The 25,628-nt window shown below is 32.6% G+C and overlaps 2 protein-coding genes across 2 annotated transcripts; one reads left to right on the top strand and one right to left on the bottom strand.

Annotated features, from left to right (window-relative positions):
- The first annotated feature begins 2,131 nt into the window (after nucleotides 1-2,131).
- Nucleotides 2,132-7,640, top strand: LOC108343859 (microtubule-associated protein RP/EB family member 1B). Its single transcript, XM_017582273.2, has 8 exons — nucleotides 2,132-2,602; nucleotides 3,638-3,706; nucleotides 3,792-3,878; nucleotides 4,395-4,501; nucleotides 5,435-5,556; nucleotides 5,691-5,767; nucleotides 6,157-6,270; nucleotides 7,264-7,640. Exons 1-8 carry the CDS (start codon nucleotides 2,495-2,497, stop codon nucleotides 7,405-7,407), a joined length of 828 nt encoding a protein of 275 aa, XP_017437762.1. The 5' UTR covers nucleotides 2,132-2,494; the 3' UTR covers nucleotides 7,408-7,640.
- Nucleotides 7,641-10,737: 3,097 nt separating this feature from the next.
- LOC108344818 (HVA22-like protein a) lies at nucleotides 10,738-12,907 on the bottom strand. The gene is made up of 5 exons (XM_017583320.2): nucleotides 12,686-12,907; nucleotides 12,463-12,489; nucleotides 11,969-12,091; nucleotides 11,087-11,333; nucleotides 10,738-10,987 (listed from the first exon to the last, which is right to left on the bottom strand). The coding sequence occupies exons 1-5, from the start codon at nucleotides 12,739-12,741 to the stop codon at nucleotides 10,940-10,942; spliced, it is 501 nt and encodes a 166-aa protein (XP_017438809.1). The 5' UTR covers nucleotides 12,742-12,907; the 3' UTR covers nucleotides 10,738-10,939.
- Nucleotides 12,908-25,628: the final 12,721 nt, after the last annotated feature.

A 25,628-nucleotide genomic window follows, 5' to 3' on the forward strand; every position in this document is an offset into this window, starting at 1 on the left:
CATGTATTTTTACTAGTATAATAATTATAAACAATACAATGATGATATAAATGACACTTATATTAATAGTGATTATGGAATAGTAGTTGCTAATTAACTTTGGTGAAAGTAATGTCGATAATTTTAACAACAATGTTAAAAGTAGTGGTGGTAGTTACTCTAATATTAGTGGTGTAATAGTAATATTAGAACATGCTTGTTGTAAAAGAGATAATAATGATAATGAGAGCAAGGAGAATAACAAAAAAAGAAGAAGAGAAAGATGACAACAATATAGCAAAAATGAAAGAAGTGATGACAACAATAATAATATTTATAAAAATGAATAATTATAATATAGGTAACAGGTATTGTGAAAATATAAATAAAATTGATTATCTCGTCATGTTAAAATAAAAATAAAAAATCCACTACAATAACAAAATATAAAAGATAAAAAAAATAACATATCTTATGAGGCACCCACCATTAATTACATCAAGATAAAAACATTATCGTGTTATATCCTACCTATATACATATATAATATATATCACCAAAACCAACTATTACTTTTCGAGATTAAATGATATGGTGACATTAATGTCTAAACTTAAAAAAATAGCTGATGAAAATTTAAATATACAAAGATAAATAAGTTTTGAATTGAATTCTATACCAATACCATTTACCCTTTTGAAAAGTTATTTAACATGTTTTTGCTTAAACAAAATTTAATGCTAAAAACATTCCAATTTTCTAGCGTTTCCTTTTTAAAAGTTTGTACCAAACCGATATCACTCTTAAAAATTGCCACGAATTTGGCCAATGTTTTGGAGAGGTTGGTGTTTTTGATTTATCTGTTTTAACAAATTTGTTATTATCCATCATTGTATAACTATTCTCTTTACTTAAGTTGAACAACAATTCAATAAACAAGGTTAGTATTCACAATCACATTATTAGAAGACTTAAGATTTAGAGTGCTTGATCCTTGGTAGGTTACAAACGTTTACAAAAGTACCTTTACCATATACGTATAAAACACTATTCACAATTTGTAATTGTTACTTTGTGCAATCTTATAATTAAGTATTGTTATTGTCCTTTTTTTACTAATAAAAGACTTTATTGGTGAGGGCCCGCAATTTCTTTATTATCCCTTGTGGAATAAGACAACACATCTTAAGAATCTCACATCATTACCCTTTTTTCCTAAAGTAGTCTCATATATAATATTCCATAGGCTTAAATGCTTATTTCGTCTTCCTAACATAAATTTATGTTTAGTATCCAGTTTTAAAAATGAAGACATTGTATCCCTGTGTTATCAAAAATATATGAATAAGGTCTACAAAAGAAAGAACAAGTTCAACAAATCATAAAAAAAAAAGCTGAACAAGAGAGAGAAAAAGTTGGACAACAGAAGAGAGAAGAGAAAAAATACGACCACATCAGCATGGACTTAACATCGTTGATGTCAACTTAACCTTATTCATACATTTTTCATAATATATAGGAACCCAATGTCTTCATTTTTAAAACCGAGTACTAAACATAAATTCTCCTCTTAACATAAGGACGAAGTAAGCATTTAAGTCATTCCATCAATATATATAACATTTGTAATTTTTTTACTTTGTAAAACTCATACATTTTAATAATTTTTCAAATAATTTAACACTAAGATACAATTTCTAACCAAAGCTGGTAGTAGTAATTAACAATAATAATATAATCAAATACATTAAAATACGCACAAAGTGAGTAGTAATCTCTAACATAATAATAATAATTATTATTTCAAACATTACATATACATAAATTATATCATTCTTCCAAAGTTAATTTAATTAAAAAAAAAACGAAACTGTGATAACACATGTTGAAAGAAGTAATTTTCACTCTCACAAATTGTGTACGGCCGTAATGATTAAGAATCACATAACGTTATCATATCATTCCATCTGGCACTAAACTGGAACGGCGTTATGAAATATATATATTTATTAAAGAAAATATAAAAATATAAAATATGTAGAGTAATATTATAAATGAAATATTAAAAAAATAGTAAACCTACCCATTAGTAACTTAATTATTTAGTTAATATTTTAAAAAACGGGTTTCCCACTTCAAGAGTGGCTATAGCATTAAGCATTTGGCAAACGTTATATGTGTCGAAAAGAAGAGAATGTGATACAGAACCTCTTTTCTCTCTCTTTGTTTGGGTACGGTTTGGTTGTGACCACTGTCCTGTTCCGGTTTCTGTTTCCTTTGAGAGCAGAAGAATCAAATCAATTCTTCACCGTTCGTTCATTCAATTCATTTTCTTCCGTTTTTCCTGTTTTTTTTGTTCTTCTGAAAATAAAGATTGAAATTTGGATTTAAACGTGTAACCCCACCTTCAGATTTCACCCCCAGAATCTTGATCCCTTTATCCAGAAGCGTGATTGTTGGTTTCTTTCCCATTGGGTTGTTTCTGTTGTTGGTGCACATTCTTCCTAGAAAAGAAATGGCGTCGAGTATAGGGATGATGGATAGCGCATACTTTGTCGGCAGAAATGAGATTCTCACTTGGATCAACAATCGCCTTCAACTTAACCTCACTCGCATTGAGGAGGTAATCCTCTTGGTTCTTGTTTGTGCCAACATTGAAAGAAAATAAAAAAATAATCATTTTTGGGTTGATACAGAAATGTGGTTTCTTTATTTCTTTTGTTTTTGTTATTAGGGGTGCAATTGATGTCACTATCTAAATGCCGGTTTTTTTTTTAACTTCAATCTGGTGTGTTGTTAATACTTTATTTGCATTTCATATTTCTCTGCCGAAATAAACTTGTAATACGTTTTGTTTTATTACTCTCTTTTCTCGTTTTGCTTTTGTTCATACATATCGGCATTTTTTATTCCTCCTCTTATTTCGGGTGAATGCTATCTCTATATGTTTTTTTTTTTTTATTTTTATGATGGTGAGCTATTAGGGTTCTTGAAAGAATTAGAATCTGGTTTTGCTGTGGATTTTCTAGGAAATGTTCTGGGTGGAGTTTTCTTTGATGGCTTTGCCAAATGTGGTTGAATAGAAAGTTCTTAGAATTATGCTGGAATCTGGGAATGTTTTGAATGTGAACCAGTGTTGTTTTATCTGTTAGTTGGATTTTTGTCTTTGCGTTGTGGGTTTTGAGAGCAAATATTCAAAGCTATTGGTCTTCTGTTTCTGTAGTTTTTATGATTATTGATTGATATACGATCCATTTTTTTAAAACATTGGTCAATTTTTTTCATAACTCATCAAAAAATTGCCGGTGCTATACTTGTGCATGCAGTATGCACACTCGGTATGAGTGTCAAAAGTATTTGGTCAGTTAAGGATGTTTATAATTAAATTTGCTGATTGTTATTGTTAATGGTGTGCCAAAGTGTGAACATCCCATGGACTGGAGCTAAAATTGCTTTTGCACCAAGCTTGTCTGATTTATTTTCCCTCTCCTCTCTTTCTCCTGAAGATCAAACTTGGGGAAATGATTCCATTTCACTACTCAATGAAGTTCGTAATAAATAATGACAGAAAAGATTATTAGCTAATGCAAAAGCTTACTACAATGAACGTCTATTAGTTTTTCGTTCATTCCTGCTTATTTCTTATGCTTACTGCCAGGCTGCATCTGGTGCTGTACAATGTCAGATGATGGACATGACATATCCAGGGGTTGTTCCAATGCACAAGGTACACGACTTTGCTAATACTTTCTTTTATGCTCTTCTGATATCTTGAAGATTAATTTTTAAAACTTGAGAGTTTGTTGTTCTAGGTAAACTTTGATGCAAAGACAGAGTATGATATGATTCAAAATTACAAAGTTCTACAGGATGTGTTCAACAAGCTGAAAATTGAGAAGGTATGTGCTCTTCTCATCACAATGCTAAGCAGAACATATGCAAATAAGAAAGCAAGATATAACAGTGGGACGAGTTCTTATAAACTTCTATTGTAGTTATCAAAATATCTTATCTTTAAGATTTTAAACTTTGAATGGAATGATTCACCATTGGTAAACAATTTATCAAGACCAACAAGTTCTAATGAGGAGTAAATATAATGGTTTCATTTCACACTTGTGAGATTATTAATATTTTTTCCTCTTCCCTTTATGTTCCCGACTGCAGTTATTGTGGTATTACTTCTATGGTTTGTTGTGCATTCAGAGTTTATTGCTCACTTTACTTACTTTTTGGGCTATGCAATCCCAGTTTCATTGGTTGTATAAGTTTAATGCCAGGGTGTGAATCTCCATCTTGATTTTATAGTCAATATATTTCAGATTATAACCAGGGATGGAAAACTTGTATATACTTTGACTCAATTAATGGCAGATGCCTGCATATATTGGGCTAACTTGACTACCATGTGGCAGCATATTGAAGTTGGAAGGCTTGTTAAAGGCCGACCTTTGGACAACTTGGAGTTCCTTCAATGGCTAAAACGCTATTGTGATTCTGTCAATGGAGGCATTATGAATGAGTATGCTTTCTGAGTTCTTTTACAATCTTTAAATGGTTTTGATCACCTATATCATTTCTTATGATAATATGCATATGGAGTAAGTACGATGCTGTTGACAAATAAATAAAGTGTCATGTATACTTAGTTTCTCAAAAGAATGCTGTTTCAGTTGCTGTTCACAGTGAACACTCTTGAAGGCTTATACACATGGTAAGTTCATTTATGCTATCAAAATAGAATAAAAAAAATTGAGGAACACGAGGAAGGTATTCCCACTCACAAAATGACTCTGCAATCCTGTTACTTTTTTGTTTGTTTGTGTGTGAGTGATTGTAGTTGTGTCATAGATGTTATTGAAAGAGGGCCATTTTACTTTTTTGGGTGACTATGGCTCATCTGTAACGTTAAGAGCTATGATAAACCTGATCTCATTGTTCTACATATGAAGTCTGGCTTATAGGAAGCCAGCCACTTGCTTATGCTAGTTCATAGCCACAATGTCCCAAATAGAATGAGATGTTCAGACTTGGCTTATATATGTTATTTGTAAGGATGGTTAGCCATGGTTGCTGTAGTTTTAAAATTCCATAGGTGTACTTTTAAAGGGGAATTCCATTCTGACCATATTATGGAATGTAATTATTATGCATTCCGAAATGCAAAGTTCAATGGATAGAGAGAAACTGAAAATGGTTTGAAAATTTGCTTTGACTTTGGTTTTAATTTAATTATTTCAAATTAGTATTTTATTCTTTAGTCCTTGTTATACTTGTTTTAATAATGATGCTCTATTTTTGTGATTCACTGCTAGTCTATTCTAGAATAGGTTTCAATTTTATTTAAAAACTCTCGTTATTACTGATATTTGGGTTTGAAATACTAAGCTGTTCTGGCTATGCATATATGTTCTGGTCATTATAATTTATCAAATCGTTTCCACTTTTTTTCTAGGAACTATAATCCTGTCGAGCGGAGAAATAGTAAGGGTGGAAACCGGAATGTCAAGGGTCTAAAGGGATCAAAATCACTGCAAACAAATGCTATGAATCATTCTGGTTCAGGCGACTCACTCAGTACGAACAGAATATTTTTGGTTTGCTTATGGGTGTCTTTGAGTTTGAATTTCAACTGTTTTGCAGCTTTTTCAGAGGTTTCTCTGCATTACAATTTTAATCTTTCATCCTTTTCTGTTTCTCCTTGAGTGTAGGGTCCAAGCAATTGAGATCAAGTGGAGGAGCAGACGGTGGTAATGCTTCAGCTGATATTCAGGTTTTATCCAAGCAGGTATATATGACTGTGAAGATTAAGTTCACAGTATTTTCTGTTCCCATGATCTGTGATGGTTATAGAAATGACATGCAAGATAACCTTCCAAGCACTAAGGCATATTTTGATACATGTTAAATAACCAAAGAAGGCTTAAAGTTTGAACTTATAATAGAATTCTATATCAAAGAAATTGCTACATGTGCACAGAATTTAGACATTGTTGATTTTCTTAATTGTTGCACCTGATACCATGCAATATATGCATGCTGAGATCTCGCCGCACAATCTATTAGGTCTTGTGTTGGTATTGCTGTTGAAAGTTTATTACATAATAATTTAATGAAAATTGATTTACCTTTACAGTTTTTCATTGTTCATTATGTTTTCTTTTTTCTGTTTCTCAGGTTTCTGATCTCACACTGTCAGTGGATCACTTGGAAAAAGAAAGAGACTTTTACTTTGCAAAACTAAGGGATATAGAAATTCTTTGTCAAGCTTCAGAACTGGAGAATGATCCTGTAAGAATTATAATGGAGGCTTTCATTGTAGTTTAGTTATTTTTATTCACATTGGATTTGAAAGGTCTATTACTTTCCTGTGTGCTTGTGCCCATCTCTACCTATGTTGAGCTTCAACCTAAATATCATATTATATTCTCATGATCTATTCAAGGATTTTCTTTTATATAAATTTCCTAATATCTTTTATGACTGGAAATGGTGTGGGCATTGTAAATATTTGTTTGTGAATGTAGAACCCTGAATTTGGGGGTTGAGATTCTGGTTTCTCAGACCTACGTAGGTTTGCCTTGGTCTTTTTGGTGGGATATGACGAAGGGTATTCATTTTCTCATGGAGCATTGCGATATTTGCGAACACCTCAAGTATCAAGTCAAACTTGTGCACTTGGTTGTGTATTGTTTGATCTGCTAACAATCCACCACTCAAGGTTGGAGTAATATTACAATAAAGGGAAAGGGAAGGATACTTTTTGGTTGTTTGTATATGTTGTCTTGTCTCCCTATATATGTTAGTGTTATTCAGTTAAGTCAATTTTTCAATCTGGCATAAGGCTGAAGTATAGGACCAACAAGAAATTTGGTTCAGTTAGAAATCTGTTATATAAATTTGAAGAAGCTTTTTGGTGTGTCTTGATTGTTAGGAGGGGGACCATAAAATCTCTAACTGTTCTGGAGAATTGTGCTGCATCTTATTTTTCTCCTTTACATTCTCAACTTTTGTATATCTGTAGTCAAATAAAAGGATTCTATGCAGGGTTTGAAGCCTGCACTGTAATCCTCTGCCCTACCTTTACCCTATGACTTATATGTTTGTTTGTTTTGGTATGATTCAGCTGGATGACGGTGTTATGTAGTGGTGCTGGAAACCAATCACTACTCTTTATATATATATATATTTACAAACAATCTATTCCTAAATGGGTAGTAAATTGTGCATTTATGCACAATGAAGTTACAAAAGTAATTCCCTCGTTACCATTTTTTTACGCAGATGTCTCTGGCAATTAAGAAGATTCTGTATGCGGCTGATGCAAAAGGATCAGCATTAGATGAAGCTCAGGAATACCTTAATGAAGTCATCAATGGTGTTGAAGATGAAGTTGAAGGTGAAGTTGAAGCAGAAACTGAAACCTGATTACTCTCACAAAATGATCCTGGCTGGTATGCACAAGATATTTGCCAGGTCCTTGGTAAACAGGCGTTAGTGCCATCTGTGATGACTAAGACTAGTTATCCTTCTCCATGCCGTGGCCATGAAGTGCCATAATGACATAGCTGTAGTTTTATGGACCTTTTGTTTCTTGTTGTAAACCTGGATGGATAATCAAATATTATGGTTGATGTTTCCAATAAATAAAGTTAATCTCACTGTCCTTGATATCAGTTAAAAAAGAACTTCAATGAACTTTTTTTGAAATGGATGTGTTTCAACCCTTTCCTATTTGTTGGAGCCTCTGCTGTATATGAAATTTTCTATATGTTTGATGTATTTCACTATCTATAGTTATGAATGAAATGGATTCCTTTTACTTTTAAAAGGGTGCAAGAAATCTTATATTTGTTTTGCCACTTGAGATGGTTACCGTGGCTGCTTTTTTAAATTTTTGAAGAAATTGATCATGATGATGATGATAAGACTAATCAAATACCAATAGCATTTTAAATCCCAAGTACAGAAATCTACTGTATATGAGAATTTATAGGTTATTGTAACTCTTTTGTTTTGCCTTGAAATGGTTACTGTGAGTGCTTTTTAAACTTTCAAGAATTTGACCATGATGAAGTTAATACTTGTAATCAAATACCAATAACATTTCAAATTCCAAGTAGAAATGTATATACTGTTTGAAATTTGTAGTTTATTATAATTCATAGACGACTTTATCCAATGTTACTAGAATTTTGATGCAGAAATGAATTAATGGTTTGGTACTGAAGTTTGATGTGATCTTAATGTAAACATTTTCCAATAATTTAATTGTGATAATGTTAGTTATTTGGCTAGTTTTTTTTATTATTTTGGACAAGAATTTATAATATTTTTATTTCAAAGTTGACAATATTTAGTCAAAAGATTAACCAAAACAGAACAACTCTCATGTTATAAGGGGCAACAGATCAGCTTACATGTGAAAGTCAAAAAGATGAATTAGTCTTAGGTAAAGTTTAACGTTTTATTTTGGATCTCCCTTCTTAAAAATTCATCCAAATAGAATTTTATGGAAATTGTTTTTAATTGGGAGAGATTCAAGCTCCTCTTCAAGCCCATAATAAAGAACACTTCTAATTTCAAAATACATATATCTCTTCTTTATGATTTTAAGAAAAGGATTCTGGTTTTAAATATTTTTTTCTTCCTTCTCCATTTTTCTTATCTTATTTAAAAATAACACATTGATCAAAATTTAATAAAAAATTATGAAAACTAAAGGTTTAAAATACAGTTTTTATAAACAAAAATAACTTGATTTAATTATAAAAAAAATATTTTTTATAACTTTTAAGGATTCATAAGTATTGTTTACACAATATAAGGACAATGAATGTGGTTGGAATTCATGTTTGACTCCCATCATATGTGAAAATTTGTTGGATGATTATTATCACAAATGAAAACTTGTTGGACAACTAAAATGGGTTTCTAACAGAGTGAGTTAAAGAAAACATGTTACTAAAAGAATACTGTTGACATTTATGCCTTTTATGCTATCAATAAAATTATAATTGTATGCCTTTATGTTTATATTTAAATGTGTATTAAAAACAAAAAAGTCGATCGATTTAATAGTATATTTTATATTTATTTTTTTATATTAAAATAATGTTTTTTCAAAAATATATAATAATTAAATAATTTATTTGGTTATAAAAAATTTCTATCTTTTAAACATTTAATTTTTAATTTCCATAAATTTTTCATTTAAAATTTAGCCACTAGATATTTTAAAATAAAATAGCACTTTATTAAAATATAAGGACAGGTGAATGTTGTCTAGAAATGTTAAAAGGGGAGTTCTCCTAAAGTTGGTAATGTGTTTTTTTTTTATGATGAATTATCAAATATTCTTTGTTAAATAATAAAATTGTTACAACAATACTTAGAATTATATTAAAATCATGTTGAAAATACTTTAGATGTACATATCTAATTATATTAACTGATTAAGAAGCTTACAAAATAATAGAACACGTTAGGGTTATATTGTGTATTTTAATCGATTAAATTACTAATTTAATCATTTAAAACAAAAACAAAAGTCTAATCAATTAAGGTTTTTTACCTAATTAATTAAAATGTATTAGAATGTTCTATCCTATATGTGTGTTTTAACTTGTCTCTTTACGAAATATATTTGCAATCATTTGACAAAACAATGAGTTTAAGAAGAGAAGCACACAAGTTGTCCAAAAACATTCTTGGAAAATTCAATCAACCTTTGTGAAAAAATCTCAAAAAATTTCCAAGGTTTCAAGAAAGCAAAGCAAGAAGAATGGTAAGATATGCAGAATTGTTGGTGCCTTCAAGTTTCATTAAATAGTTAATTTTATTTGTTACCTTAGTTGTGTAGGCAAAGTGTAAGAAAGTGTGAGTGTGAACTTCTCTTGATTATTGTTTTGTATTACAGTGTTTGGGGATATAAATTGAGAGAATTTTTTTTTATTCTTGATTTTAAATTTTAGTGAATTTTTTGCCTAACTAAAGTTTATAAAAGTTGAAGGAAAACTCAATGTAAGCTCAATTTAAAAGTTGAACTGTATAAAAATTTATGTATAATTTGTTTTTGGTTTTGCATTTTATCTTGATTGTTTATAAACCATTGTTTAATATTTCAAGAACTAAGATTTTCAAAAAAATTATGAAAATTGATTTAAAATCCAATTCACCTATTTTGATTGAGATATAGGCGCTATATTTTTAACAAGTAACACCAAAAAAAGTAAAATTTTATAAATATTTTTTATCTTGTAACTAGAGAGGAGTATGAGCGTTATTTAACATCTAGCGAAAACATAATTTCCCCTACCAAGTAAAAGAACATGATAAAAACAATAAGCTTTTACAAAAAGTATAAGTTTAAGAGTACTTTTATTACATTTGTATTTGATCTTTAATTATCTATTTCTTCTATTTTTTTTTTCTCATTTTTATTTCCAAAACAGATTTTAATATTTTTAAATAGGAATTATCAATAGACAAAACAACATCAGTTTATCATTTAAATTGATGGAAGGAAAATTTTTGCCATCTATCTCCACTTGAAAATAATGCTTGCAACTATAAGAAAAAGTAATAGTGACACTTCACCCTTTGAAGGGGTTCATCTTCTTAAGTATTGCAACATTTTAGTACCACACACCATCTCATAAACAACAACCTATTCATTATGTTACATAGTTTGGACCAAAACCTATTTGACTACTTTCCTGTTAAGAAGGGCAAAGTAGTGAGTAGCAGTGTCACAAATGAAACAAAGTAACAAACAGATTTGTATTGCACATCCATTATATATATGTATATATTCTACAATTCTATATACCACAGTTTGACACACACCATGACTGTTATAGTCAAGAGACAAAACATAGATGCCTAAATCTGATATATGTAGTTACACACTGGAAAAAAAAGTTAAGCCAACATGTACATGCAACCCATCTCTCATCATTCAATAGCTTCCATTTGCATGCTTGCTACTTTTCCTTGTTTTACCAGCCTGCAGAGTGATGATGGCATTGTTAGCCAAATACAGAAGATAGCATAAATATGTGGTATTAACGCTTAAACCAATAACCAAGTTTACACATGGAAATACCTTGTTAAGCAGATTCTCAAATGCTTCAGTTCCATGCTCTTCAATGTACTTCTCTGCCGCAGTTAGCATGTCCTCTGGCTTCCCCAAAGAATCCTTTTTGCTTGGAACGTACCAGATGTTAACGTTCTCAGTAGTACTGACAAAGAAAGGTCTAACATAGTGCTCATAAACATAGGCTGCACCACTGAAGTAGGGAATGACCAACCAGCTGGTAAGGATCAGCTTTGCATATGACCAAATGGGAATCCTGCAGTATATTCACACAATTAAATCACAGCTAGTTAGTATTTTCCCCAGCCTAATTCTTATTCTAGGTATTATATAACCATAACGCTGTAAAAACATCAGAAATGCAGATCTAACTAAATGTAGTAAACTACACCAAGCACTCCTGAGGTTTTCCGAAATTATACAAACACTTTCTGCTTTTTCCATTCTTACATTTGCCTCTCTTAGTTGTTGAAAAAACATACACTGACAGAACGCTCAAAGCAAAACCGAACTCAAAATGCAGTTTCATTCGTGTCTTGATCTCCATATTCCACGTCACAGAGCACAAATTGTAGATATTTAGATAAGATTGGAGACTGCAACCAACACTTCCACTTACACCACAAAAAAGGTAACAGTGTAGTATGAATTGCATTGCTGGTAAACTTAGCTACGATGACAACTAGTAAGTAGTGATGAACACATCTCTTTCTTAAATAGCTATTGTCATAACTTTGCTCAAAATCAATAACATCCAAAATAAGTAACAGCCCATGTGATAATAAGGACTCAAAATATGAGATTTCTCATCAAATTTATTAAGTACTGATGTCAGGTTAAGTAAACAAGAAAACCCCCAAAACAACGATTCAAAGGCAAAGGCAAAATTACCATTCAAGAGCTTTGGCAAAAGTAAGTTCAAAGAGGGTGATCAAGGAATACAGAACCCAATAAGTGAGCCATTGCTGGTCATCAACGGGGGACTTGCTTTCAATTGCCCTAACCGAGGCATATCTGAGACATTATTCACAGAAATCAGAGACCATGAATGGATCAATCACAAGAGCGAGCAAAATAAATACAAATAGAATATAAAAAAAAAAGGGTTATCAGTTTTAGTTCCTGAAATACTAGAATATTCAAAGAGAACACTGACCATGGATCAATCATTGGTTTTAGGTCCTATATTTTTTAAAATACTAAACTTTGTACGCAGATCAAATGTTTGTTTTAAAGACTAAAGTTCAAATATTTAAAAAAAATAAATAAAAGGGTGAAAATAAAACACTAGCTTTAAAAAAATAAGAAAACCAAACTACAGAAAATTTTAGAGCTAAACATAGAGTCAATCCTAAGCTGTTAACATGTCTATGTATACTACTTACAGAGGATACGCAAGACTGAGCACAGGCCTGCAAGAGAAACCCAACAGCGAAAGGTATCACCATCAGTTATGAGAAAAAAAAAACAGACTGAACTTGAAAATTATTGTTAATTTGGTCATCGAAGTGATGACCGTGAAGCCGTGTGGCACATAATAATTTCCAAGTAGTGTGTTTTACAGAGGGTAGGTAAGACAAAGAAAAATGGGAAAAACATAAAACTTACCCAGCAAGAACATCAAAATTTTTCAGAACAACCTTCAGGAAACTTCCAGCTCCCATGTTGGATTCCTCTGTTTTAAAAGGAGTGTGTCTGCGTATGAAACTAAACCACTTTGATTGGAGATTGCACCCACGATTTGACACAAGGAGAGAGAACAAAGCAGCGAAGTTAAGAAAATTTTCTGTGTTGCAGGTGAATTCAATCTCACCGTTGGATTAGAAATCACTACTTTTTATTCTTTTTAAAGGAAACGGTTCTTTTTACAACTTTTGAATATTTATGCGATTAAAAATATATAAAAATAACTGTATTTTATATCTTAAAAAAATGTGTATAGCTTTCAAGAAAAAATCTTGAAAATCTGTATTTTTTATCCAGTAAATAAGAGAAGTAGTATAATTTTTTTAAGAATATTGAAAATTTGGTTTGATATATGGAAGTCCTAGAATTTGGTATGCGATGTTCGTCATGTGGTGACGTGAGACAAACCTAGCTAGCTGGTAGAGAGGAGCGGTTTTAAAGGTATTAGACATTATATAATCGAAAGAGGAAGTTACAAGGGAAACTTCGAGAGACACTTTGATATTATTTCAATCCTATGTTTTTGCTAAAATTTGTAGAATAATTTTTTTAGGAATAAGTGATGTAATAATTTAAAATAGTTGAAGAGTTAATATAATTATAACACTCTATTCTCCCCGTGTGATATAATATTAATCGAACACAGATATATCGAAAACGGGATTTAAACAAATAAATTCATGTCAATATAAATTTATCTAATCCATTCTATAGCTTTAAATAGATAATAATATCAAATAAATACTTTTTGAAAGACTTATTTAGAATATCCTATTACAAACTAAAACATGGCTTTCTAATAAATATTTTTTATTTACATGTGAATCTTAAAGGTATAATAGAGAATATATTTATTAAAAAATAATTATACAATTTAGAAAATTAAATAATAGTGTAAGATTTTTCTTTCAACTTCTCACAACGTGATAACTTAATTTATGACATTTAAATTATTAATAAAATATTTCTATTTTTTTAATAATGGATTCATGTAATTAATATTATAAATCATATTAAATGATTCCAAATTATTCAATCAAAGATAACTAATTAGTTTAATACATTTTCATATAATTAATCAAATTCAAACTTTAAAAATTTTGAAATGTACATCATCAAATAATTATACATATATGGATATGTATTGATTAATTGCATATACACATGTATTGGTTTATTTTTAGGTCGTTTTAGTGAGTAATTATTGCCACTTAAATACCTTTCACCATTTAAAACATGGAAGAGTTATTAAACACCTATAACTCATGCTACAACATTATTGATTGAGTGAAAAGCTTTACCACTTGAGTTTTTTAACATTTAGATAATATGTTTATAAAAAAAGAAAATTGACATTAAACCTTTTTTACTTAAACTATCAACATATTCTTTGAGCAACATCCAATATCGTTTGAGTAGTATAGAAAATGCTTGAGCGACAAGACTGACTAATAACATTAATATATTTATCAAAACCTCACCACTTTATGTCATTACTTAAGTGATACTTGTCACTTGAGTAACAAAGTTCTAGAGGAGAGAAAACTAATTAGACATATCTCTTGTTCAAAGTCTATATCTCTCACTCAAAGTCTACAAATACATATAAAGTTTTATCTATTGCTCGACCCCATCCTCATGATCGACATTCTCCTTATCTTTGTTCATAGGGCGATAGCAACATAAGGACTCACTTTTGCGGTCTCTCCTTTGTACGCATCATCATTAACATCTTCAGCAATAGTTGTCTTCTCGATCGCTTTAGCAGTCGATATCTCATCTACGTCCATCGTACGAACCTCAAAGATGTCTTTGTTCATATCAAATTTCACGTTCTTCGAAGACACCTTTGATACAAGTACTCGAGCTATTTGATTGCCTTATTAAAGTCGTTGGTGTGCTCAATTATTATATATTTTTATAAGTCAACTGCATTAGCCTTAAGCTTTGTTCGAACCTCTTTCTCTTAAGCAACCTCCTTTTTCAAGGCATCTATTTCACTTTTTAGCTTTTCTTGTTCTTTGTTCTTGGCCTTCTTCTTTGAATCTAAGCACCTGGTCTTCCATGTTTTCATTTGCTTGACGTTCTCCTCAAGGGCCTTCTTCTACTCGGCCCATGCATTTTTGTCTTCCTCATAAATTTTTTGTAGGTTAGCAAGCTCCGCGATCATTTTTGTCTTATCCCCATCGGCCATCTCCTTCTATAAACAATTAGATACCTTACGACCAAGCATTAGGGACCGACTTTGAAATTTCAACATCGCATGAATAAGAGTAGCCAACTCAGCCTTCTCTACCATCTTTAGTTCATTCTCCTTCAGCCTTTTACGCATGACAACAAGGGCCCCTCAAACCACCCAAATCAGATGACTTGCTCCCTGAACCTAAACTACCACCTTGGTCGAGCAACTAAACTCTTAATTTTTTTCTGCCTTTACCTACATCTTCCTGCTTTGGGGGCACAAACCTCTTGGTGCCACTAAAGGGCCAATGAGTATCTACAATCATTCCCTTGAAGTTAGGAACCACAATCTCTCCAGCCTTCTTGGCCTCCTCGACCAATTGGTTCCTTAACTTGTGGAACATGTCCTCATATGTTTTTGTCTTACAACATATTAGGCCATGTAACCTGTAAGCGCCACTAAATTTTTAGATTAGCTAGAAAACACACAAGTCAGTTAGTTACTAGCTTAGGAGAAAAGTAAATTCTAACAATGTTTTTAATAGGTAGCTTTCAAGGGAGCTACTCCAAGATCTCAATTATTCTCCGATCCTTCTCAAATAATATGTCCTTCGGTCATTCCTTATACCTAAGGGGGTTATTAGTCCAATAGAAGAGAAAGTTTGTGTTGTCGTTTTCATCATAAAAATGTGAGTGATCGGTCAGGTTCACCATTACCTTAAATAACCAATTCTTAAACTTCTTAAAACATTGGGAATAAGCATATATCAAACATGTACTTAGCTTGCTCACCAAGGATAGTTGGGTAATTGGATCCCTTGGCCACATTAGGTAAAAAGGAAGAAAGCACTCAGGCAAAGGAGATAAATAAAAAGCTTATCATACTAATCTAAAAGCTTGAAGTCAACCTCAAATATTCAGATGAAGTTGTGTTGGTGAAATATTTAGAAATCTAAGCACACCTATGGTAAACTCATCAAAAGGTAACCAGACATGCATCTGAATGAAAAAATCTATACACATGTAAAATAACTCCTTCCCATACCCCTCTCAGGCATGATAAACATTGTCAATGACACTCACCCTTCTAAGCGACACTATATCCTCTAACACTCCTCTCTCAAACACATAAATGCTATTTAACCAGGAATCAAAATTCTAGACCACTTAAATTTGGAAAATTAACTTCTTACTAAAGATCTACCCACCCATACCCCTTCCTTCTAGCTAGTCGGGACTCGACATGCTCTTTAATAGGATCTTCCCTATTCTCAATAATAACCTCCATTTCCACCCAATGGTCTGAGATGATGACGTGTTTGATGACATTGAGATTTGACTATTACTACTATTTGACTTCTTTCTAGAACCCATATTTGACCGATTACAAGACATACCTTTGAGTAATCAGTTATTAAAATTATTCACACTTCTCACAAGATATTGGCAACAAGCAATTTCTCTTGGTGCTCAAAAGTGAAAAATGAGACTCTTATTTATAACAAAATTTATAACATTTAACCTTCCCACCCCTTTCCCTCAACCATTAGATCTTTCCATATTTGAAAGCTAAGGGTTGCAATTTTGCCCCTTCCAAGCATTGCATAATTTCTTATGCAAGACAACAATCTCATACCTCTTCACCTCCCTTACCATGTCACAAATGGTACTTCATCATTACAACCTCTTTGTAACTACGCTTCTCAAGGCTAGAGGGCTACTATACCTATAAGGTTATACATCTAAAGATATTCATTTTCTTGCAAGATGACTACTGAGTACTAATATTAGGATCAACATGCCAAAGATTGAAGATTGATTACCGCTACCTGATACGTTGAAGCTCTTTGCAAGCCTTTAACATGTAACATATAAAGCCTAGGGGACTGGTGTACTGTATATGACCGAGCACTTCTCAGCCATACCAGTATAGGATTCATCCCTACACAAATACATGTTGAACTACTAAGTCAACATGTACTCGAGTCATCCCTATTAAGTCAATATGGAATCTCACAATATACTTAATTATCATGGTCCATGATTAGCTACGATAATTCATAGACCAACAAGTATTTGGGTCAATGAGTCTAAACCCATCCAAGTAAAAGCCCATAAACAGTAAATATAAATAACACATTTTACGATATATGTTAATTACGTTTTATTAATTACTGCATTTATTGTTTGTTAATGTGATAGGTTAATTTGAGCGTCAAAATGTTTTATGCAAAGATAACATATACTCATCTTAGAGAGAACGAACACTCAGGAAAAAGACAAATATTCTAAAGATTGATTTTAAAAGTTTTTGAAAGTAATACATATTCGTTGTAATAGCAAAATCCTAAATGATACCTTAAGCAACTTTTTAATGTTGTTTAGTTAGTGGTCTTTAATGTAAATTGTCATGTAAAAATTAAATATTAAGCGAAAAAGTTATGAACAACTAGTAATACCTTACGTCTCAAGCAAGATTAAATACGAAATAAAGTCAAAATACACTTGTAATTGAGCTAACTTCACCGTGTGGGGGTTCTCGAGTGTTCCATTTTTTATTTATTTCTTGTTACAAAAATTTTCCCATAAATGTGAAGCCCACGGGAATCACTCACACCAGTTCATTATTGTCTAGATTGTAGGTGATATTCTTCCTCACATATTTTAGCAAGGATGACTTCTTTTATAAATGTTTATGAATTAAAAATTACTTACGTAAACTTTAAAAACAAAAATTTACGAAAAATTAAATGATGAAAGTATTATAAACTAATTTAGGTTTAATTAATTATTAGGTATCTTATAAATTTAAGTCTTTTTAATTGAGATTTTATTTAATTTTGTTTTTATAAAAAATTATATATTTTTAATTAAATCTTGTTGTTAATTTTTTTTATTAATTGACATATAATTGTTATCTTATTTCTTTATTTTACTTATGTATCATCATATATTAAAAAAGTAAGAATTCTTTTATTAATATAAAACAAATTGTGGTAATGAAAATAATAAGTTACTTACTATTATTTATAAAAATAATATCATTTTATATAACTACAAAATCTTATATATTTTTATTAATATATATGTGAAAATAAATAAGTAAGACGATATAATTAATAAAATAAAATCAACGTCTTTGCATTGATAACGAAATTAAATAAGAGATCTTTGATTAACAAATAAAAATTTGAATACATACAAAAAGAACTTAAAACTTAATTAAACTATTGATTTATTTATAAAATATTTCATATATGTAAATAAATTTATAAAATAATTTTAATTTTTCTTTCATTATTATTAATTAAATGATGATTTCATTCTGGAGTCTAATTAAGTCGTGAGAGTGACAGATATTGGAATTAGAACTTAAAATTAAAATTGTTATTTTAAGTTGTGGTTAGTTTTAAATGGAATAATGGGAACTGTTAGGATCTTGGTCAACTTCTAGACTTAGTGGTTAAATCATTAAATATGCAGTAAATTTGTTGAGAAGGCAAGTTAAAGATAGAACTGTCCAAAACATTCAAATACTAAGAAAGAAAAATAAAATTGCTACTTTATTTAGAATTTTTAAAGTAAAATAAACTTTAATAAAAATAACATGAAAGACTATCGTCTCAAGATATTCCATCAACTTGTCAAGATCAAGAAGGATAAACTAATCCTACAATCCTATTAAACTTCAAATACCAAAATTTCAGAATGCCTTGCAATAATAAAAAAAATTGAAGTTTTATAAAAAGAAAATATTTTCAGTCTTCCCTTATCGATGAAAAGTATTAGTTATCTTAAATCACAAAAATAATAATGTTATTATTGTTCTTCACCAAGTCATGTTACTAAAGCATTTTACTTCATTCGTTTGGTATGAATACAAGTAGTCCTAAACCAAACTATATTTGAAATTAGCTCACGTATAATTATGTTACTAATAAGATATTCAAGATTATGAATTTCGTGATTCTAACTAACTAGTATGAAAGCAATTTCCAGCATTATCCAACTTTTTCAACTATAACCGAACTTTTCCATATGAATGTAACAATATCTCGCAATGAAACATTAAATAAAATGTTTCATGTTAGAATATGCTTCCTATATACAATGAAAAATTACATTTCCCTGTTCATTAATCAAGGTGATAATATTAATAATGAATATGTGACCCTTTCAAATATAAAACACTTTAAATTTCTTATTAAGTTTCTCTTCGAGTATAGATAAATAAAAAAATATTAAAATAATAAATTATGCGTCTAATATTAAAATAATATGTATATTATTTCAAATAAATAAAATAAAATAACAAACAGACAGCTCAATAGTGACGCCCAACACCAGATTTCTTGTAGAAGGTGACGTTTAACGACAATTTTGATGCTCAGCGCCATTCTTTCAGCAAAAAGTCACGCTCAACAACACCCTTTTGTCGCTTAATGTACTAGAAGAAAATGCTCTAGACCTAGAGCGAAACATGACACTCAGTAGTGCTATGCAACTATTCAATGCCAAAGCATTCGTATTTATGCACACTGAGGGGCCTGAATCTAAATTGTTCCCAAACCTGCATAATGAACGGATGCTCAGTGTCATTTTACCACTGCTCAACGTTGTATCGAATATCAACATATTTAAAAATATGATTTGGTGAAAAAGGAACTTGTTCAAATGGTCAAATTGGTATTCCCTACTTAGTACTATGGTCACAAATAATTTTAATGTCAGGATACATACCAACTTGCTCAATTGTTCAAATTCTAAGTTCTTCAGTTCCATACCAACTGAATCAATTCAACAAAACAACATTTACAATAACCAACCACATCAAATCAACCATTCTTAAACAAACCAATCATGCAATTAAAATTCTTAAAAACATCTACAACTTTAAAATAAGGCAATTAGTTTTAGGTAGATAAAATTATTCAAAAGAATCTAAAACCCCTTTCAAGCTCAAAGGATGTCTTATCTATACCTAGGAACAACACAAATATGATAAGGACACACCATTAGAACCACTGATCAGCAGAAAGTCATATAGATGACTAAAAAGACACATGCAAGTTAAAGAAAACTCAGATGCAATATATAACAAAAAAAACAAGAAAAAAAAGGCTGAAACTCAACTTACACAAACAAAGAAACTAACCAGTTCAAATTGAAGAACTCGCCGCGAAGATCAATCTTATAGTCTCAATTTTTCAATAAAAGGAACAGAAGATGAGAAATCTTAGAGAGATCTAGAGAACTCTAGAAAAATTATTTATAAAGAAATGATCGTGTTTTAAAATAAGAAATTTGTTTCTAATAAAAACTATTTATATTAAAACCTTTTTATATTAAAATAACTAAGTCACATGATTTTTAAACCACTCTTAGTTTTAATATGTCATTTTCTAGGTCTTTACTTACATAATTATTATTTGGTATATTTTATCATGGATTAAATATGCTTTTAGTCCCTCAACTATCAAGAGATTTTATTTTCCGTCCCTCTTTCAAACTTTAGTACACTTTTATCCTCTCCCTTAAAGAAACTATAATTTTTCGTCCTCCAAAACCAACGGCGAGCTAACTAACAGTGGTGTATCACGTCATTTTTTTTATAACACTGAGTCAATCTTTCCCAACTTTTCTCCCTCCCTCTCCCTCCGTCTCCAGGTGTTAAACTGTATACACCGAGGGAGTCTCCATCGCCTGGGTTGGGAACTTTGGCAAGCAATGCTCAGAGGTGAACGCCTGGTACACCGGTGATGACCCCACTGCACCCATCGAGATCGGTGATCTCTGCGAGGCAGACTCTTACCACCTGAGGAAGACTTCGGCAACGACGATTACGACAAATCAGGGTGGAAAATCCAACGTCCTGAACATTTTCTCCGGCGATTTCTTGAACTTTGCCACCATTTTGGGGAATCTGAACAGGAAAACGACGCCGTCTTTGGTGATTTCGGCGAAACATTCCGAGATCCTCTTTTCGGGATTCGAGGAGAAGACATGGTCAGTGAGGAGAAGAAGAGAGTTTAACAGCGTTCAACCATTTCTTGATCTTCACAGGGTTAGTCTTGAACTGAGTTGTTGTAGAGGAGAAGAAGAGAGATAATAAATGGAAGAAGTAGGAGGAAAACAACCTTAGCAGAGCTTCCACGAGCATCGTGAAGAATAACCTTGTCGAGGCCATTGAATCCCTTGCTCACCTCGTGGTTACTGGAAGTAATGGACGAAGAAGACGAAGAAGCAGAAGCTGGCAAAAGAATCTTTTCGGTACTCATTTCAACTTGATATTGCTATCTCTTTCTTCTTCTCTGTTTCACTACCGCCACAATATTTATATATATCTCATCATTAATAACCTTCCAATTCTTTCTCAGACAAACGTGCCTCTGCAACTTCAACCTTATTTGTCTTTCTCTCTCTATTTTCCTAAATGACTTTCTGTTTACCTTTTTCTAACAATTTATTCTTATTAATTTTGGGATTTTTTTTACGCCAAGTGAACTGCAAACGTGTTCAACAATCGTGTAGTTCTGACACTGATGATAAATTCATATAATATTCTTTTCCTGAATAACAACTTTTCGAAATTTTCCTTTTTCAATGACAAGATAAAAGCTAACATTAAGGAATAAAATAGAAAATAAATTAAGGAATGTTTTGTTTGGTTTACAATGCAATTTGATTATCGAAGTCCAACTACTGGATACGATAGTTGTGGTGTGGGGGCCGAGAGTCTGTTGCAGATGAATGGACTGCCAATAAGCGTGTACGTGTCGGAGTTAGTGAGGTGTGTGGTGGTGGACAAGGAGGGGAGGTGTGCAATTGCGACGTTGAGAGGGGGCTTGATGAGCAAGAAGAGTGGAAGATGGAGGGAGAGAAGCTCGGCGTGAAGATGCAAGGAAGGAAACGGAGGGAGAGGGAGGGAGAAAAGCTGGGAAAGATTGACTCAGTGTTAGAAAAAAAAATGACATGACACATCGTTAGCCAGCTCAACCTAATTTTAACGTCGTTGGTTTTGGAGGACAAAAAATTATAGTTTCTTTAAGGAGAATGATCAAAGTGTACCAAAGTTTGAAAGATGGATGAAATATAAAATCATTTGATAGTTGAGGGACTAAAAACATATTTAACCCTTTTATTATTTGCAAATTTAAGTTTTTTGAAGTATATTTTCCTTCAAACATTTTAACATTTACGTATTTATTATCAAATAATTTTTTTAACAAAGAGATGACATGTTATGAAAAATAAAAAGACATATTGTTACCAATTTTTTAAAATTATTTTGACTTTTGTGTTTCTATTTTTCTACAAATAAAACGTGTTAAGTTAAAAAGAATAATGATAAAATATGAAAGAAAAATTGAAAGTCAAATTTAAAAAATAAGAGTAAAATAATTGAATAGTAAAGTATACCATTTGTTTCGGTATGGATTTGTAGGACCGAGAGACTAACCTTTCTGACGTGGCTTTGCTGCTTTCAAGCGCTAGAATCGCGTGTTCTACTTGCTCGACTTCAGTCTGGACGACTCGGTTGTCTTCAGTTTGGACCGGAGGGGGAGATACCTGCAAAAGGAAATCTGACGCTCAAGTTAGGCGTGTGATTTGAAGAACTTCTGCTCACTATTGAATATTCAGTGAACTATTATCACTATTGAGTATTTGGACGTAGTGGAGTGTGGGTACAGCGTAAGTAGAATGTAAGTGGAACGTACCTGACTTTTGGCCCTGTCATTATATTTATATGTGCTTCATAGATCAAATAAAAACAAACTTACCTGGAGATTCGGTTAGTTACTCATAAACGGCTTATCAATATCTCTAATGAGATATCTTTGATTATTTTATCGTTTGCTGGACTGTTGGCCCAATAATAACTTGAAAGTTGGCCCAATTAGGGCCCAACATTGTTGGTGTGGCGGATGGACCAAACGGCGCTAAGTGGATGCACCGAACGGTCCATACTGTATACCATACATATGCCCCCACGTCCGAGTTAACTGTTTGGCTTTAGCCAAGGTTATGTATAGGACTTATATGAGCTTGGGAGAGGCGGGAAGGTTTGTGTGTAGTATGTTGTCATATGTATTGAAAACAATTCGAATCCGCATGTGGTTAGAAATATCAGGTCAATCAAATTAACATTAAATAATTTGGGTTATGAAGCCGGATGGCTGAATGTTTGAACACTTAAGGCCATGGAAGGCCGAGCAGTTGAGGCCGAATGGCCAAATACTTGTGAGGCCAAATGGCCAAATACCTGTGAGGCCGAATGACTAAATACTTGTGAGACCGAATTGCCGAATACTTGTGAGGCTGATTGGCTGAATACCTATGAGTGAGCGTTCATCGAGGGACTGCCTTTACTGCTCGAATGATAGTCCATGGGGGATTGTCTTCACCGCTCGGCTGATAGTCCATGGGGACTATCTTCACCGCTTGGATGATAGTCCACGAGGGACTGTCTTTACCACTCAGTTTTAAACCTAGGAGTTCGTTGTGGAACTTCCTACAACGAGAGTGATAGTCCATGGGGGACTGTCTTCACTGCTCGGATGGTAGTCCAGGGAGGACTATCTTTACCGCTCGGGTGATAGTCCATGGGGGACTGTCTTCACCGCTCGGTTTTGAACCTAGGAGTTCGTTATGGAACTTCCTAGAACGAGAGTGATAGTCAATGGAAGACTGTCTTTACCGCTCGGATGATAGTCCATGGGGGACTGTCTTCACCGCTCGGGTGATAGTCCGTAGGTGTCTGTCTTTACTGCTCGGTTTTGAACCTAGGAGTTCGTTGTGGAACTTCCTAGAACGAGAGTGATAGTCCATGGGGGACCGTCTTCACCGCTCAGATGATAGTCCATGGGGGACTGTCTTTACCGCTCGGGTGATAGTCCATGAGGGACTGTCTTCACCGCTAGGTTTTGAACCTGGGAGTTCGTTATGGAACTTCCTAGAACGAGAGTGATAGTCCATGGGGGACTGTCTTCACCGCTCGGATGATAGTCCATGGGGGACTGTCTTTACCGCTCGGTTTTGAACCTAATAGTTTGTTTTGGAATGTTCCCTGAGTTTTGTGGATGACCCAAATGGTTAACTCTGGATTGACCAAATGTGATGTGTGCATGATCTTGTCATATGCCCTGTAGGACTGATTGGCTAAATACTTGTGAGGCCGAATGACCGAATACCTGTGAGGCCGAATGGCCGACCAGTTGAATGGTTGAACACTTGATAGCAAATTTGGCTAAGTGGTAAGTGCGTCATTGGACCCTGAATAAATCTTGAACAATATTATAATATTGAATTAAGATATTTAAATTAAATCATTCGGCAAGGAAGAATAATTATCAAAATATATGTATTTTTGAACAAAGTCGAATGCACGCAAGTGCTGAAGCTATTTTTATGTTGTTGGCGAGTCTTTTCGTAGGTGATGCATCAATCACAGAGGATGCTTTTATATCTGTAAAGCCGTAGAAGCTTGCTGACGTTGATGGTGGGAGTTTCTTCAATCGGGATCAATTTGTAGGGGCTTGGTCGACATGATGATGCTAAGACTGCGTCCTTGTCCGGTTCCTTGTGATTTCAGCGGGATGCCACTCGGCCCCACGGTGGGCACCAAAATGTTTCGGTATGGATTTGTAGAACCGAGAGACTAACCTTTTTGACGTGACTTTGCTACTTCCAGGCGCTGGAATCGCGTGCTTCGCTTACTCACCTTCAGCCTGGACCGCTTGGTTACCTTCCGTCTGGACCGCTCGGTTGCCTTTAGTCTGGACTGCTCAGTTGTCTTCTGTCTGGGCCGTTCGGTTGCCTTCAATATGGACCGGAGGGGGAGGTACTTGCAAAAGGCACTCTGACGCTTAAGTTAGGCGTGTGATTTGAAGAGCTTCTACTCACTATTGAATATTCAGTGAAGTGTTATCACTATTGAGTATTTGGACGTAGTGGAGTGTGGGTAGAACATAAGTAGAATGTAAGTGGAACGTACCTGACTTTTGACCCTGTCATTATATTTATAGGTGCTTCATAGATCAAATAAAAACAAACTTACCTGGAGATTCAGTTAGTTACTCATAAACAACTTATCAATATCTCTAATGAAACATCTTTAATTATTTTATCGTCGGTTGGATTGTTGGTCCAACAATAATTTGAAAGTTGGCCCAATTAGAACCAACATTATTAGTGTAATGGATGGACCAAACAGTCCTAAGTGGATGGACAGAACGGTCCATACTGTATACCATACACCATCAAATATTATCTAGTTTAAAAAAATATTTGTTATATACCATTTTAACATAACTTTACTTTATCTATTTTAAATAGGAAAGACAAAATATGTCAGTTTGACTCATTTTGGCTTTATCTTCATTGTTTCAATTAAAAAAAAAGAATAAAACATAAGAAGCCAGATACAGCAATCATCACCATTCACACAAAGAAAACAGTACCACCATCTCCATCCATTTTCATTTTCGGTACTTCATCCAATCACTACCAAAGTAGAAAAACCTTTTCTCTTTTGTTTTTAAATTATACGTTAAGGGATATAAAAATAAAAACTGTTTTTATCGAAACTAAACTGCCAAAGTATTTTAGAATTGTTTTGATTTATGTAATATTTTAAAGTTTCCGGTATTCAAAAAGTATACGACGTTGATATTTTAAATTTTTT

The sequence above is a fragment of the Vigna angularis genome, chromosome 4 (assembly GCF_016808095.1).
Source record: "Vigna angularis cultivar LongXiaoDou No.4 chromosome 4, ASM1680809v1, whole genome shotgun sequence".
In the NCBI taxonomy this organism is placed as follows: domain Eukaryota; kingdom Viridiplantae; phylum Streptophyta; class Magnoliopsida; order Fabales; family Fabaceae; genus Vigna; species Vigna angularis.

Coding starts and splice junctions, on each gene's coding strand:
- LOC108344818 (XM_017583320.2), bottom strand. CDS start 12,741: ATGGGAGCTGGAAGTTTCCTGAAGGTTGTTCTGAAAAATTTTGATGTT. Junction 12,490..12,685: donor AATTTTGATGTTCTTGCTGG/GTAAGTTTTATG, acceptor TTTCTCTTGCAG/GCCTGTGCTCAGTCTTGCGT. Junction 10,988..11,086: donor TTGAGAATCTGCTTAACAAG/GTATTTCCATGT, acceptor ATCACTCTGCAG/GCTGGTAAAACAAGGAAAAG.
- LOC108343859 (XM_017582273.2), top strand. CDS start 2,495: ATGGCGTCGAGTATAGGGATGATGGATAGCGCATACTTTGTCGGCAGA. Junction 5,557..5,690: donor TGGTTCAGGCGACTCACTCA/GTACGAACAGAA, acceptor CCTTGAGTGTAG/GGTCCAAGCAATTGAGATCA. Junction 6,271..7,263: donor CAGAACTGGAGAATGATCCT/GTAAGAATTATA, acceptor TTTTTTACGCAG/ATGTCTCTGGCAATTAAGAA.